Source organism: Manis javanica, chromosome 9 (assembly GCF_040802235.1).
Source record: "Manis javanica isolate MJ-LG chromosome 9, MJ_LKY, whole genome shotgun sequence".
Taxonomy (NCBI): Eukaryota; Metazoa; Chordata; class Mammalia; order Pholidota; family Manidae; genus Manis; species Manis javanica.
Genome location: NC_133164.1, coordinates 122,815,106 through 122,829,954, shown reverse-complemented (window position 1 = coordinate 122,829,954; position 14,849 = coordinate 122,815,106). Strand labels below are relative to the sequence as shown.

General features: G+C 54.2%; 1 protein-coding gene across 6 annotated transcripts in view; it reads left to right on the top strand.

Moving 5' to 3' along the window:
- ZNF516 (zinc finger protein 516) overlaps nt 1–14,849 on the top strand; it is a 110,685-nt gene that overhangs the window by 85,779 nt on the left and 10,057 nt on the right. For all 6 annotated transcript variants that reach the window (XM_037007391.2, XM_037007396.2, XM_037007392.2 and 3 more), the window contains exons 3-5: nt 5,728–7,185; nt 12,657–12,761; nt 13,500–13,567. In XM_037007391.2, coding sequence (XP_036863286.2) covers nt 5,728–7,185; nt 12,657–12,761; nt 13,500–13,567 — 1,631 coding nt within the window. The remainder of the gene's footprint in view (nt 1–5,727; nt 7,186–12,656; nt 12,762–13,499; nt 13,568–14,849) is intronic.

Genomic DNA, 14,849 nt, shown 5'->3' with positions numbered 1-14,849 from the left:
GCACCTGCACAAAGTCCGGTGGTGCTCAGAGTGGAGCGGGGACGTGGGGAGGATGTGGGCGAGCCCACGAAGCCGGTGGGTCCAGGCTTGGCTGCCCTCGCGACCCCTGGGTCTCCGAGCGTGGGAAGGGCTGCGTCCTGGGGCCCCTGCTGTCCCGAGGAGGGGCTGCCGGGCTGGTGACGCCAGGCCTGCTCACCAGGTGTTGGTGCTGTATTGACCCCAGTGTGCCTCGACCTTGTTCACTGGTAGAACCACCTGGAGGTTTTCTAGAAAACACTTGTGAGCAGGCCCGCCCCCCGGAGTCTGAGTCCTGTCAGGGCACCGGCGGGCATGATGGCTGTGCTGGTGATGCTGGCGCCTCTGCAACGCTGCCCTCCAGGAGCTGACCCGCCCTCGTCCGCTCCATACACGTGTGGCTGTCAGGCTGTGGAGTCCAGCCACCGGCCCTCTTGTTCAGATGGAACAGCCCGAGATCCTGCAGCCGTTCTTCCTGCCACTTGGTTTCCAGAAACCTCCGTCCGTGGGCCTTTTCTGGACATACTCATTCATCTTGTGTCTCCTCGCTCTTGGTTCCGGGCCAAGATCAGGCCCTTCCAGCTGGTGTGCTCTCTTCCCTGCCGGTGGCTGAGGCAGCTCTCCTTGGTCTAAAACCCTGGGTCCTGGAGACCTACACCGAGCTTGTGGTCCACTAGGAGCCTGGAGTCTTGTTCACGGCACAGCTGTTAGACCAGACCTTTCATTTCCTGCACTCTCTGTGTTTCCTTGGGATTCAGTCTTGCTAGTTTTGAGCCTTTATTCTATCTTGTTGAAAACGTTAGAACCCTTGTTCTGTTGGTGAAGGTTCTGGCTGTCTGTCCCAGCTGAGTGTCGGTCCTGGTTCTGGTAAGCTTGTCCGGTCCCATTTCTTCACATAGGCCAGTGATCAGAGTGGTGGTGGGTGTGTGGGAGGTCCGACGCTGTAGCGTCCCTTGGAGGCCTTCCTCCCTGTTGATCCTGGACACAGGCACTGCAGTGTTCCAGCCACTTTTCATCTTGTCCCCACACTGTCAGGGGAGGCTGGGTATATGCATCCTTCTGTCTCGAGTGACCAGTATGGGAGGCCTCTCAGTGGAGAGAATGATGCCATATAATTGATAGGCTTTTATAGTGCTTTGTTTTTATTTCAAACCTGGGATAAAATATTTGGAAACTATTCCTACTTCATAAAGCAGGACATTATGACAGTAGAATTTAATCTGCTCTCTCAGCAGGTCAGTTACAAAGTATGTTTTGATCTGTGTTAACATTTCTGCAAACTATTTCTTTTGTTCTTCAACGCGATTTCAGTCCTATGGACATGTAGTGAAAGTGAAGTAAGGTATTTAAGGATCGGTGCACAGGTGTGCTCAGGTACCGTTTGCTGTGGTCCACAAACAAGTGGCCAGAGTCTGTTAATGTGGTGCAGGGCCTGGAAGAAAAATACACGCATTTACAAATGCATGTGACCCGAGCTTCCTGAGCAGGATGAAGGGCTGCTGGGCAGTCTTGCTGGGTCCCCTTTGGCTCTGGAGGCGCCCCTGCCACACACATCCCAGCCTTGGAAGAACTGCAGGCCTTCCCAGCTGAGGGGGCGGGCTGTGCGGCAGGCTCTGTCCCTGGGGAAGTAGGTGTGGCCGTGGGGAGGCGAGTCCGGGATGCCCAGCGCAAGGCTCCCACCACCAATGGGTTCCGTCCTCCCTTGTCCTGTGGAAGGAGGAGGTGGAGGGTCCCCGGGTAGTTCCTGCAGCTTACTTACACGTGCCGGAACTGTGTAATGAAATACTCAAGATGTTTGGCTGTTTAAGTAAAATGTCACGTGTGGGTGAGGGTGTCAGTTGTAGAGGCTTTGCTGGAAAATACAAGACGGTGAGCTCTCTGAAATAAGAGATGATAGGTGATAAAGAGGTGAAAAAATAAAAACCAGAGAACATCCTTGTGAGACTACAATGCAGTCGTCAGTTAAAAGGACATCTTTGTGGTAGTTCTGATAGAGCATTTTGGGGATTGGGAGGAGAAAAATGGTATTCAAGACTTCTCAGAATTAGGGGCACTTCACTGACTTTTTAAAAAAGAATCTTAATGATGAATCTCAAGCTTTCATCCCTGTATAATTTTAAAAGTTTGGAACTTTACTTTTCCTAATCTTTAAGACAGTGCCCCCGCCTTCCTTGTCAGCCTGAAAATATCCCCGTTTGCAGTACCTGGTGGCTCATATTCACCCCCTGTAATGTAGGGGAGAGGCCCCTATTCTGTGATGTCACCGAGACAGCAAACGGGCCCCATCCAGCAGTCGTGCGGGATTGTCAGCGTGACCGAGGCAGCAAGAGGGTCTGTTACTTTTGCGGAAATAAATCAATTATATCCATTATTTATGGGGCTAAATAATGACCTTCATGAAGGAAATAGAGGGGGCGGGAAAGTGGGAGCGTCCTTGTTTTAAACACTCAGGAGAAGGAGCCACAGACAAGGCCCTTCCGGGGAGCCCGGGTAATGGCATCTCGGAAGAACCCCCGTGTGGGTTGCCGGGTTTGAAGCCGAGTCGGAGGAACGCCCCGCAGAAGGCTGCGCTGGAAGCGGCGGGTGGCAGCCGCCCCGGGGTGCCTGCCCTGGCCCCTCCCTGAGCCCCACTCGGTCTCTGGGTGGAGGAACAGCACCCAGGCTCGCTCCGCATAGCGTGTTTTCAGTGAAGGGGAAAAGGGAAGGGGCGCTAATACGCAGCAAGAATTCAGTGCTTTAAAAACAGAAACAGAAAGGAAGGTGCCTACGGAGTGAAGCCTGGCGAGGCCTGAGTGGGAGGAGAGGGTCTTCCGTGTGCCGAGGGCCGGTGTGTGCCTGGGGGCCTGGGTTCTGCCCCTGGGCCCGGGGGCTGCCGGGAGCCTCTGGAGAGCAGTGCACAGGGCAAGCCGGGCGCCCCTGGGGATCACGCTCTGCCCGCTCTCCGTGCAGTGTGCTGGGCGGCAGCCGGCCAGGCCCCCTGAGCTGCTTTCCTCACCTCCGGTGCCTCTCCCCTGGCGGGAAGGGGCTCTACGGTGACCCACAGGCAGCACAGAAGACGAAGCTCTTGGGCCCCTTTGCTTTAAGCATGTGAAACGCGTGCTCCTCGAGGGCAGCGGTGGCTCATCCCGCCTGGTGGCCGGGGACCTGGAGACGCCCGCGTGGGGCGTCCTGCAGCCACGAGTCCTCGAGGTCCTGCAGAGGCGCGGGCCTCTGCAGGAGGAGCACGGGAGGCCGGATGACCCTGGTGGGCCCTACTTCTTTGGGGGATTCCACCGAGTTTATGAAGTGCTCCGTGAATAAAGTCAGAATGGCCCTCGCGGACCGGGAATGGGATCCTGGGTGCTTCTCCCCTGGGGCCATGGGAGCCCCTCTCACCTGCTTTGACTTGGCTGTGCAGCAGCGTGACAGGGTTTAGTCACAGCACTTTGCTGCCCACTCAGCTCAGCAGTGTTGATCCCAGTGGCAGGGGTGCCAGCCCCGGGCACAGGGAGGTGGGGAGGCAGTGACCGGTGGCCCGCGCCTCTTGCAGTGGACCCGGAGCCTGCCTCTGATGTTGAAGTTCACCAGGCCCACTAACTGAGTAGCTGGGCCACAAAGGCTGCCAGGTGGAGCACCTGCTCCTCAGCTGCCCTCTAGCTCCCCTGTCCTGAGCTGTCCCCAGTCATCGCCCCGGAGCAGGGCGGCCCGGGAAAGCCAGAATGCCACCGGCCCACAACCAGCGTCCCCAGCAGACCACATTGCCCTGCCCCACCGATGACTCGGATCACTTAGCACCGCATCACCTCTTTTAGCTTCTGATGTAGTGTCTTGGTCAGAGGTACTGGGACTTGTGCTTTCATGGTTTATGATCTGTTCTGCAGCATGAAGCCCAGGGCCTCGGACAGATGTGCTCTGAGAACCCCACGGACGTTCGTGTCAGGTTACGCTGGCCTCCATGTTTCAACATGCAAATTTTAGTAATAGTCTTTGGCACGTTTTTTCATAAATCCCATTCCTTTCACAGGAAATATTAGGTTCCCCCAGCCCTGGTGTTAACTCTCTTTAAAAATCTAAAAATGAGTTTGACTGAACTGAGCATCTGTCTGAAATAGAAGCCAAGATATTCCCCCATATTTGTTCCAGGTTGAATGGTTTTATCGGAGCAGCTTTCCTGGGCTGCCTGGTTTGCCTTCTGGGTGATACTGGGCACCATGTATGATGGGCAGACGGACAGACAGCCACACCTGACTTAATGAAAATGCAAACTTTTCAGAGCCGTCAGGAAGCCGAAAATTCATGCCTCCTTTCCTTACCTCTTCACCAGTCTGGTCCCTGCATACTGGTAACTATTTTGTGGATATAATCTTGTAAAATCGCTTACAAGCAGCTTGCTGGCCACCTAGTGCTGGGAAATGGACATTTCCTGCTCCACCCCTCTGGCTCCGCGGTGGATGCATCCTGCGAAGGATGTTGGGCTGCTTTGCTGAAGACTCTTTTGGGGTATTTTTTTTTAAACCCATTTGATGGGATTCTTGAGGTGTAACAACAGATTAAAACATTTCTGAAGAGCATTCTGTGTTAACAGGTGCCTACATTCCCCTGGAATGTTAAAATCTCTAAAAAAAAAATATTATTTAAAAACCAGTGTTTGGTGTGGGTGATGGTTACGTGAGTGTGTGCACATGTCAAAGAAAGGAAACCCCACAGCACTGGGCCTTCTTCTGAGACTGCATTAATGTTTAACTTGTTTCCATGGTGACGGGGCTGTCACAAGATAAGACACCACCCCCCCCCCCAAGGATGTACTGGTGGTGAAGAAGTCACGCTCCATAGGGTGGGAAGGGCTAAGCTATCTCAGGACACCTGTGGACCTTCTCAAATTTGACTTGTAGGTTTAAGTAAACCCGAGGTCATCAGTGTAGACTTGAAGGGGCAAGACCGCATGCACCAGGCCATCTGTTGCTCCAGCACGCAGGCAGGCCCCCGGGTGTGGGGAGCAGGGGGTCCCCACCCAGGCTGCTCTGTTTCTTGCTGGCATGTTGCCTGGGAAGGGCAGAGGTGAATTGCTGGACTTGCCCCTCCCCTCTCATGCCTCTGAAGGAAGATTGGTGTCAGGGGTTCGGATTTGCACCTTGGACCTTACGAGAAAGTCACGGGGACCCTTCTGGACCAGGTCGCACTCTGCCTGTAGCCCAGGTGTTTGTGAATCAGATGCAGGGTCCCTGGGGCAGAGGAAGCTGTGTGCCTTGGTGTGACTGCTGGCCGTGCATGAGCCTGAGTCTTCTCGCCGTAACTGGGGCGGCTGTGCGTCCACAGGGGCCCTCCGCGTACCCGCGTTTGGGAGCTCTTCTGGAGTCATGAAGAGCCTCAGTGTGCTGTTGTAAAGCAGGATTTTCCTCGGTTTTGGTAATTAGTCACCCTCTGTTATCTAGTAGCTATGTCCTTGCAGGTAACTAGATGCGCAGCTGTTTTATTTTCCCCTGCAGTCTGCTGAGTCATCTCGTCAATGGAAATCAAATTCACACCCCAAGTGCCATCCCACCGCCCTTAACGTTCAGTCAGCTCCTAACAGAGCTTTGCCCAGTGCAAACCGGCCTGCAGGGTCGCGTGTTTTCCTAAGGACACGTGCGCCCTCTCCACGCGTGAGCCCCCGTGCCTTTGGGGTGCTTCTCTGTACCTTGTTCTGTTCTGATAAGAAATGGTAACTCCCCGTTTCACGTTTTGATCCTCCAGGGGGAAAGCCAGGCCGCAGCTGCTTTTCTGGAGAGGTAGCACCAGCTGCGCGCCCCAGCGGCGGCCAGACTCGCAGACCGGGAGGCACCCTGCTGGAGAGGGGCGCCCGGGAGCCCAGGGCGGGGAGCGCTGCCTCCGCGTCGCTGCTTGAAAGCAGTCATCGGGATGCTTCCCGGAGGCCGGGGCCGCCCAGGGTTCCCATGGACTTAAAGACGCCAGCGCTTCAGCCCAGGCAGGAGGGCCCCGGCCCACGCAGTACCGACTTCCGTCTGGATCTGGATCCGGATCCGACTTCTCCGGAAGGAGCAGACCCGCCGCTCTCGTCCCAGAACCAGGGCGGCCGCCTGCACAGGGAGCCCTTGCGTTTGCACACGGAGGAGCCTCCTCGGGGAGGAAGGCGAGCACCGGCCCCAGACCTGGTCCCGCTGGACCTCAGTGAGCGGTCCACCAGGGCCCACTCCGGCCGCAGGGGCTTGGCCTCCCCGCAGGCGGCTCTGGCCATCCACCCGTGTCCTTACTGCGACCACAAGACCTACTACCCCGAGGTCCTATGGGTGCACAAGCGCATCTGGCACAGAGTTAGCTGCAGCTCTGCAGCCCCCCAGTGGATTCAGCCTAACGGCTACAAAAGTATCAGACACAACCTGGTTTTCCTTGCCCGGAGCGGCCGCACGGGCCCCCCACCTGCCCTCGGGGGCAAGGAGTGCCAGCCTCTGCCCATCGCCCGGTTCACGCGCACGCAGGTGCCGGGTGGGGCGCCAGGGCCCAAGGGCAGCTCCTCGCCCCTGAACGTGACCACCAGAGCCGCGGGCATGCCTCGGAGCAAGGAGAGCCACCCCGGGGGCTCCTGCGCGCTTTGGGCAGCCAGCCCCGATGGGCATTGGCAGAGCAGGCCCGGCCCCGGCTCCGAGCAGCACGGAGCTCCAGCCCTGCTGCCCCCACAGAAGACCAGGCAGGAGGCCGGCCCCAGACCGGGTCCCACGACGGGCGGCGGCTTCAGCAGGAGCGCCACCCCCACGCCCACCTCTGTCACCCGGGCAGGCTCCCAGTCCCCGGCCAACAGCAGGCCAGGGGACAAGTACATCGTCCCCGCAGTGGGGACCAGCCTTGGCCACCTGAATAAGCACAGTGCCCCGGATCCTCTAAAAGCCAAATTCAGCCCTCAACCTCAGGGTCAGCTGCACGGGATAGGTGATGGGGGCCCCCCTCTACCTCCCCAAGAGCCCCCCTCCAAGGCCGGCCAGGAGCTGCGGCCACTGGCCGGCTGCGGAGGGGGCTCCAGAGGGAATGCAGCCTCGCAGGGGCAGCCCGTCCTGCATGCTGCCAAGCAGGAGTCCGCGTCCGAGGGCCACGAGAAGCGCCTGGACATCCTCAGCATCTTTAAGACGTACATTCCAAAGGACTTCGCTTCCCTCTACCAGAGCTGGGGTGCCAGCGGGCCTGTACCAGAGCACCGAGGTAAGGCGTGCAGCACCTCCCCTCCTGCCCTCACAAGCAGAGGGTCCTCAGTGGGTCCTCCAGGGAGCCTTCCTCTAGGAGGCCTCGATGCTGCCCGTCCTTTGTGTCTGGGTGCCGAACGGAGCGCAGCCGAGCTGCGTGTCCATCACAGGGCAGCCTGCTCGCTTGGGATGGGCTTGGTGTCATGGGTGGTCAGCCTGCTGGCCCCTGCAGGGCTTCCCTCCTGGCTGTTAATTTGGAAACCCAGTTACATCTCCATGCTGAAGTTTGATAGGAGCAGGCAGCTTGGATGGCATTTCACTTTCTTTGTCATTTTAAACAAACAATGCATTGATGTCCTTGTCCCTTGTCTTTTGAAAGACAATGTTCGCTTGAAGTGATTAAGTTTTATTTTTACATGCTTGTAATTTTAAAATGCATATTCGTACTCCAGCATTAAAAAGCAAAGCCTTGCAGAGCATGAACGCCTAGAAAGTTTGGGGAATGAACTTGTGCTAAAATTCCAGAAAAATAAACCTTACATGGTATGTTCCTTTCCTGCCATTATCTTGGTGTTGATACCTGATAGTAATAATAAGGAACTGGTGGTAGTTGTCCACATGGCCACTGAATGCGCATATTGTGTGTGATGTTCTTGAATGTAAATTGAAGGTAGCTCTCACTTAGCATCCAGAATACTAGGAAACAAGTATTTTCTATTAAAAATGAAAAAAGCCAGGCAAACAAAACCCTGTAGAGTTGTCTTCAGTTCATTGGCCCTGGGTGATCCTGACCCTTCATTCAGCGGAACCCTGTGCCATGCATCTATAATTTGTTAAAGCAGGTTGCCACCTGAAATGGCCTTTGAGATCTGGACCCTTAGGTTCCAGGAAGGTGGAAGCACTTTTGGGGACATGGTTTAAGTTTTGCAGAAGTTGCATCAACAGGGGGGCCCTCATTCACTGTGTGTGATGTCTGGGTGGCCACACCACCTGGCGGGCAGATGCTGGTCTCTTTGGAGTCGCCGGTTTTTCCTGTGCCTTTGGAACCTGCCCAGATCACCAGCACGCTGGCACCACCAGGGTATGAGGCGGGATGCCCGTGGTTCAGCTTCACCCTTGGGGGAAACCAGGTGTCCTGCAGCCTCGGGTTCGGCCAACTTGGTTTCTGCTCCTGTTTGGAAGAGGGTGGATCCCTGTGGCTCTTGCCCGGAGCCAGCACTTCCTGTGGACTTTCTGGAATGAAGCCCCAGGGCTGCTGACGGGTCTGTGGCAAGGGGGTCACAAGGCGCAGTGAGCACCCATGGGTGCTCTTTAAGGTCCCTTCTCCTGGTAAAGGGTCTTGGAGCTCAGGGGACACTGGCTGCGCTGGGGCTGAGTGTTGTCACTTGTCACTTTTCTGCTTTCAGTTAAGTGAACATCACCCAACCTCAGTGATGTTTTCCAGTCACACAGATTATTTGCTAGGAATTGGGGTAACAGAATAGTGGTTGGCCTTTTGCATCTGATAGTGACCTCGGTCCTTTAGATTTGGGTTTCCTTGGACCCTAAAGCCAAGGAGCTTTAAGATGCTAGCTGACGGGCACAGGTCAGTGGGTGTCAGGGTCCCGGCAGCCTGGTGCGCCTCCTGGTGTTGTCCGTGGCCACCCTCCAGCTCAGCGAGCCAGACGTGTGCACCACTGTTTAAATGCCCTCACTTAGGGAGCCGGATTTCTGCTTTAATCAGTGGTAGTCAGATGCCTACCGGAATCACACCGCTCTGAACCTGCCCCTTTACATTAGCGAGCAGCCTGCCTGCTCTTTAAAGGCCCCTTGTGCTGTTGTGTGGGCCTGTGTTGTTGTGGCTTTTTTTCCTCCTAAAGAGTAGAAGTGAATTTTAAGTTAAGGTTTTGAGAATTTCAGGTAACAGAATTTGAAGTACAAAATAGCCTGAAATGTTTTTCTTTTCTTTAGAATTGTTTACATAAATAGTTCTGAGGCTATTTTTTTAAAGAAGGGTTAAATGTTTATTTTTTTAAAGTTAAAAATGCTCACTTGTCCATAAAGCATGTGGGCTCTTGAATTATTTACTCTTTTCCTGTATACACGAAATACAGTTAGGTATAGGGCAGCAAATTTATGGTGTTTTAAGTTCACTCTGACTTGGGCTTCTTGAAGGCAGTGTTTTAAACTCTTTGGCCAGAATATACGAAGTGCTTTTTTGGATCATGGCTTCTTGGGAGGAGTGATGCGTGGAGGTCAGCTTGACCAAAGCCTTTGACAGTTTGATTGAATGTCCTGGGTGGAGTGGCCTCTTCTCCGGGCGGACCCCGCCAGCCCTGGGCCCCACTGTGGGGCCATGTGGAGCCGGCCAGAGCCCCTCGGCGTGACAGGCCCCAAGCCTGCAGACACTCCTCATTGCCTCTCCTGAATCTGCATCCTCACCTATCCTGACCTTTGTAGGCCCTGCCTGGCCGCTGGGCCTCCACTGGCTCCCGCCTCGTCCCAGTGTTTATGACACTCTTGAAGGGCTGCAGCCAGGAGACCCAGCTGCCTGGTGTGGTCTGACCGAAAGGTGAACAGAGTATTAATGTTTCCTGTTATGGAGACTCTACTTGTATTATTGCTGCCCAGGAAATGTGTGCAGCCAAAAAATTACGTTATTGGCACATGTGCCAGTGACCAACCTTCCAGAGGTTTTGTTTCCCACTTGTTGCCATACACCCCTGCCTTCTCGTGCACTAGACAGTTGGTTTGGGGGTGACAAATCTAGACTCTTACTTGGCTCTGTCCAGTACGGTCCTTCTGACCTGTGTTGCTCTATGGCCTCTCGGCAACGTGACGCCCGTTTTCTTGTCAGACGCACTGCTGGGCATCTCCTTGTGGGGCGTCGTCTGCTGGCTGAAGGTCGTGACCCCTCCATACCGGCCACTGACTATAAACACGTTGCCATAGCATCACTTGGAGTAGGGGAGGCAGAGGTATGCAGATGAGAATTTTCCAGGAAAACAGTAATTCACAGCTGCATACATGAAATGGTTGTGGGCACTGGATGTGTGATCTGTGATTTTTCAGTGGATATGCTCTGTGTAAAGAGAATATTACTATTGGGCTATGCCTTTAAGACATGAGGTTTTTTCAGAAGTTAGGGCAAATGATTCTCAGAGACCTTCCCCACATGTGTTTCTCCTGAGTGACATTTATGCAGAATGAATGGTCCAAAACCCCTGCCAGGAGGAAGGACCCCTAGGTGGGTGTGGTCATCGCCACTGCCCTTAGGAGCTGGGAGACTAACCCTTTAGGAATGAAAACATTTTCTGTGCAGGTACAGTGAGGCTGTCAGGTCACACTGTGACTGTAACATGAATGATTTGTTAAATAGTAATAATGTAATAAATTATCTGTGTTCCCAGACTTTGCAGCTGGCTTATTTTATATGATAATATGGATTTCACAATATCTTCAAATAATTGAAGATAATAAAATGCAATAATTCTAGACGGACTAATAGCTAAAGTCTTTGTTATTGGGACTTTTAAAAAAAAGTTGCTTATGCCAAAGACTTCTTAATATGATGATGATGATGACAAATTTATATTCCTTTTGAATATGTTTGGAATTTTTGTTGAATCTTTGCAGCCTCTCTTTTCCCCTTGCAGATGGGCATGTAACACCTAATGAAGTTGCGTGACGCAGGACTCTAGAGGGGAGGCATGTGTGCCTCTGAAGCGTCCTCCCTTCACGTTTGAGTCCACTTTCCATACACAACTCCAATTTCTAGGACAGTGTTGGAGCTGTGTAGCTTGGGCATAATATTACTGACTGTAAGGCCAAGGGTCTTTTCTTTAAAAGTAAAGGGAAAATGATACGGTAAAATCATGGGAAAATTGTGCATGTGTATGAGTGTGTGCATGCATGCCTGATAAAGTGCCTGTGCATGCACACACTTCATTCGAGTGTGTTGAAGCATGCTGAAGTCGAGGAAATAGGAACGGATGGGTGGCAAGGCTGTCTTTTTTCTGCTGCCAGTTTGGATAGAACATAGCTAGCTAATACTTAGAGGACAGTACTATAATGACCTTGTTTTGGGATGTCTGAGTGTTAGATGCAAATGCCACACTGCTGTTGCCATCGTCGATGGGAGTCCGTTAGGGATAGTTAGCATCTGCATTTGGTGCAGTGTGATAACAGCAGGCAAAGTCCACACACAGAAGCAGGTGCCGCAGGTGGTGTTCCAGGAGCTCAGCTGCAGGGTGCTCAGAATGAAAAGGAACAAGGAAGAAGATTGCTTTGGAGTTAGTATTTTCATGGGCCAAAGAGGAAGGAAAGATACTCCTGCAAGGTGTGTTTAGTTAGGGTTTGAGCAGAGCACCCTTGGGGTGGGGTGTTTCTCTGTAGGCAGTGTGCTCAGAACCCCAGGACTTGGGGTGTGGGCACCTTGGGAGTCCTGAGGCCCGTAGATTCACCGGGCACAGCCCTCCGAAGCCTCCCCTTCCACCCAGCTTGCTTAGCTAAAACTCTTGGCAAGAGGGTGCACACGGGAGAAGCATGGGGTGGCCAGCCCCTCAAGCTGCTCTGGCCGCTGCACTTCTGCGCTTCGTAGCGAGTGGGGCTCTCTGTGCTCATCGGCGAGCGTCTTTCATTAACAACCGCAGGATGCGTAGATGGTAGGGGTTAAAATGAACCATATTCTTTTTGTGCTTCTGAAAGAGGCAGGGGAAACGGAGGACCCTGGGGACAAGTTCTTGAGGTTCTCGAACAGGTTCATGACTGTCACATGAGAAATCCGAAAAGATCTGCCGTGGAGTTCATATTTGATCATTGGCTCCATAAACATTACCTGTCACGTAAAGATGATTTTATAGTGTTTCCGTCTGTTGGCGACACTGACTTGGGATGAGAAGAACCTGGGTGTGGCCGATGGGCCGTGGCCATCATTGATTTGCTTTTACATTCAAATATCCGACTTGAAGTCCAGAAACATTTAGCTTAATGAATAGCATTTAGCTTTCTAGTTAGTTTTCCTGTTCTTGTGTTTCCACTGAGTTGAGTGATCACCAGGACTATAGAAATCATGTCCGGGGAACCTCTTTGGAGCCACCATTACGGGAACATCAGCCTCTGCTCCAGAGGCGCCCCCGTGAGAGGCGGCGCCCAGGCAGGCCCGCCGCTCTGCATCCCTTTGCTAACAAAGCTGAGGGTCTTCAGGACTGGCGGGAACACATCTGATGTCGGGGGTCTGAGCCCGCCTTGTTCCCAGCCCAAAGGGAGGGCTGGGGGCGTGCAGGAGGGGCCCCGGCAGGTGGGCATGGCTGGCTGGCCCGGGCCCTGCAGGCCACCCGCCGCCGAGGGGGTCATGGGAGCTGGTTCACTCCACTGTCATTATGCTCCATGGAGGTCCCGATGTGTCCTTCCAGAGGCAGGCTGGTGTGCCCGGGGGCTGCAGGCACATCCCGTGCGTCAGACAGACTAACTGTGTCTTTGTCTCCCTCCCCCACCCGCCTTATCCACCAGGGGTGCTCCGGACACAGGCCCACCAAGGAGACTTCATCTGTGCAGAGTGTGGGAAGTGCTTCCAGCAGCCCAGCCACCTCAGGGCCCACATGCGGGCACACACAGGTACCCGGCTGCCCCTCAGTCCTGCCACACGTCCCCGGGGGCACTGGGGCGGCGGCCTGTCCTCTCGGCCATGAGGGAGTGTGACCGGCCTCTCCTGTGCGGTGTGCTGGACTTTCCCATCCAGCCCAGAGATGGTTTCCTTTATACCCAGGTGCCTTGCGGTTAATTTGAGAATAGCCTGTTTGCAGAGCTCCATTTTAATGGGAGGGCAGCCCCCAGAAATGACTCTGATGTTCTACAGTACACAGGGCAGCGAAGTGGGGGTGGCTCGGTCTGTGCTCACCGGCCGTGGTGGGCCCTGTGTTTTGGGCTGGGCCCCCCGGGGCTGGGTCCAGGGCGTGTGTGAGGGAATCCAGGCCCCCTGGAAGCAGCTTGCCTGTGACTGTGGGTGCTGCAGGCGGTGTGTGGAGGCCCTCGCACTGGCCTGGGTGCCTTCTCAGGAATGCGCAGGCTGTACTCACGGCCTGTCCAGTGCGGAGTGGCCAAGGCTTGATGGTGAGTATGGTGGGATGCAGGTCCTCTGCACAGGCACTGATAATGCTGTCAGAACCAAGTCTGAATTAAAGAGGGCAGTGACTCCTGCCACCACATGTTGGGGTAAACCTGCGTCTTCCAACTGTAGGTGAGGTGCCAGTGTCTTTTTTTGTGGGAGTGCTGAATCTGTCATGGCCTGGTTTAATGTGGCGTCGTGGTGGGGCTGGCATGTGCATCTACTAACACACCCCCTTGTTCCCACAGTGGTGTTTGAGTCTAACGGCCTACGAGGCGCTGAAGTCCATGCCACGTCCGCAGATGCCCCCAAACAAGTAGGTCTGACCATTAATTGGAGTTTGGGTTTAATGTGGGAGCTGGGAAAAGGTGTGTCCTGGGGTTCATCACATCACCAAATGGCTTTCTCCCGAATTTGTAAGTAACTTGATGTGGCTCTGACTCAGAAGCGGCCCCCGGGACAGTCAGGGCAGGAGTGCCGATGGGCACTGTGGTCATCTCGGCCATGAGTGACGTGGGTGAGGTTGAAGCAGCTTTTCGGTCTCGGGGTGAGGGACTCAGTAGAGACTTCAGGTGACTTCAGCACTAGGAATTTATGCTTTTCATCCGAAATTCCCAACTTCAAAACAGTGTTTGTGTTGTGCTGAGACTGGTGTTTCATGGCTGCGTCCCTGTCTCCATCCGATTCTCTGCATTATGCACCTCCCAGAATGGCCATAATGTGTATGTGTCCACAGGCCTTAGCTTGTAAACCATCCGGCGTCCACAAAGGCGTCAGGTCGGTCGGGACCTCGAAGGAGGTCGGAGCTCTACGGTAGCGAAGCTTGCTCCATCCCAGGGGCTCGCGTGATGTCCCGGCCCAGCGGCTTGTCCTCCTTTCTGTCCCTCCTACGGGATGTCACCCCCACCCTCTCCCTCCCTCATTCTCCCAGCTCTCTCTGTTCCTGCTCTTGCTCTGTAGCCAGTGGCCATAGAGTGTGTGTGTGCCGACCCTCCCCTTCCCAAGTGAAGAGGGTCTTCCCTGCGCCCAGAGCAAACCCCCGAGGCCCTGTCGGGTGGTCAGCGGCCGTCGCCCAGTGACCGTCGCCCAGTGACCGTCTTTGTGTGGAGCCCATGGCAACGATGACGGCAATGTCCAGGCGCCTCAGGGACCATCTGGTCTGTCCCCTGGAGGGGCGGTCAGCGTGGGGAGCAGCTTCCAAGGGCCAGCTGCTTGTTGTGGTTGAAGGGGCTGAGAGTGGATGTCATCAGCCAGACCGGGGGTTTTGTTTCAGCTTTTCATCATCTCCGGAATTCCTGCTTGTCGTTGAAAGGCTCTTTTTCACGTGTCATTGGTAAAATGCCTTGCTGTTTGTTAGGTTTTTAGTGACTTCTCTCTCAATAAAACCATAGTTTTAGAATGTAAAGCCATTATTTCATGACACTATGACAATTTATGAAATAAATGACATCATTCTGAATGCTGAATAAAAGATTTCCAAAGACAAGTCAAGTCGATTTAGGTGGCACCCTCCGTTTTAACAGAAATCGCCCCCTGAGATGACCCACCGTGATGTGTCAGTAGTGAGGTGACAGTGAGGCTGGGCGGTGACTGGAGAA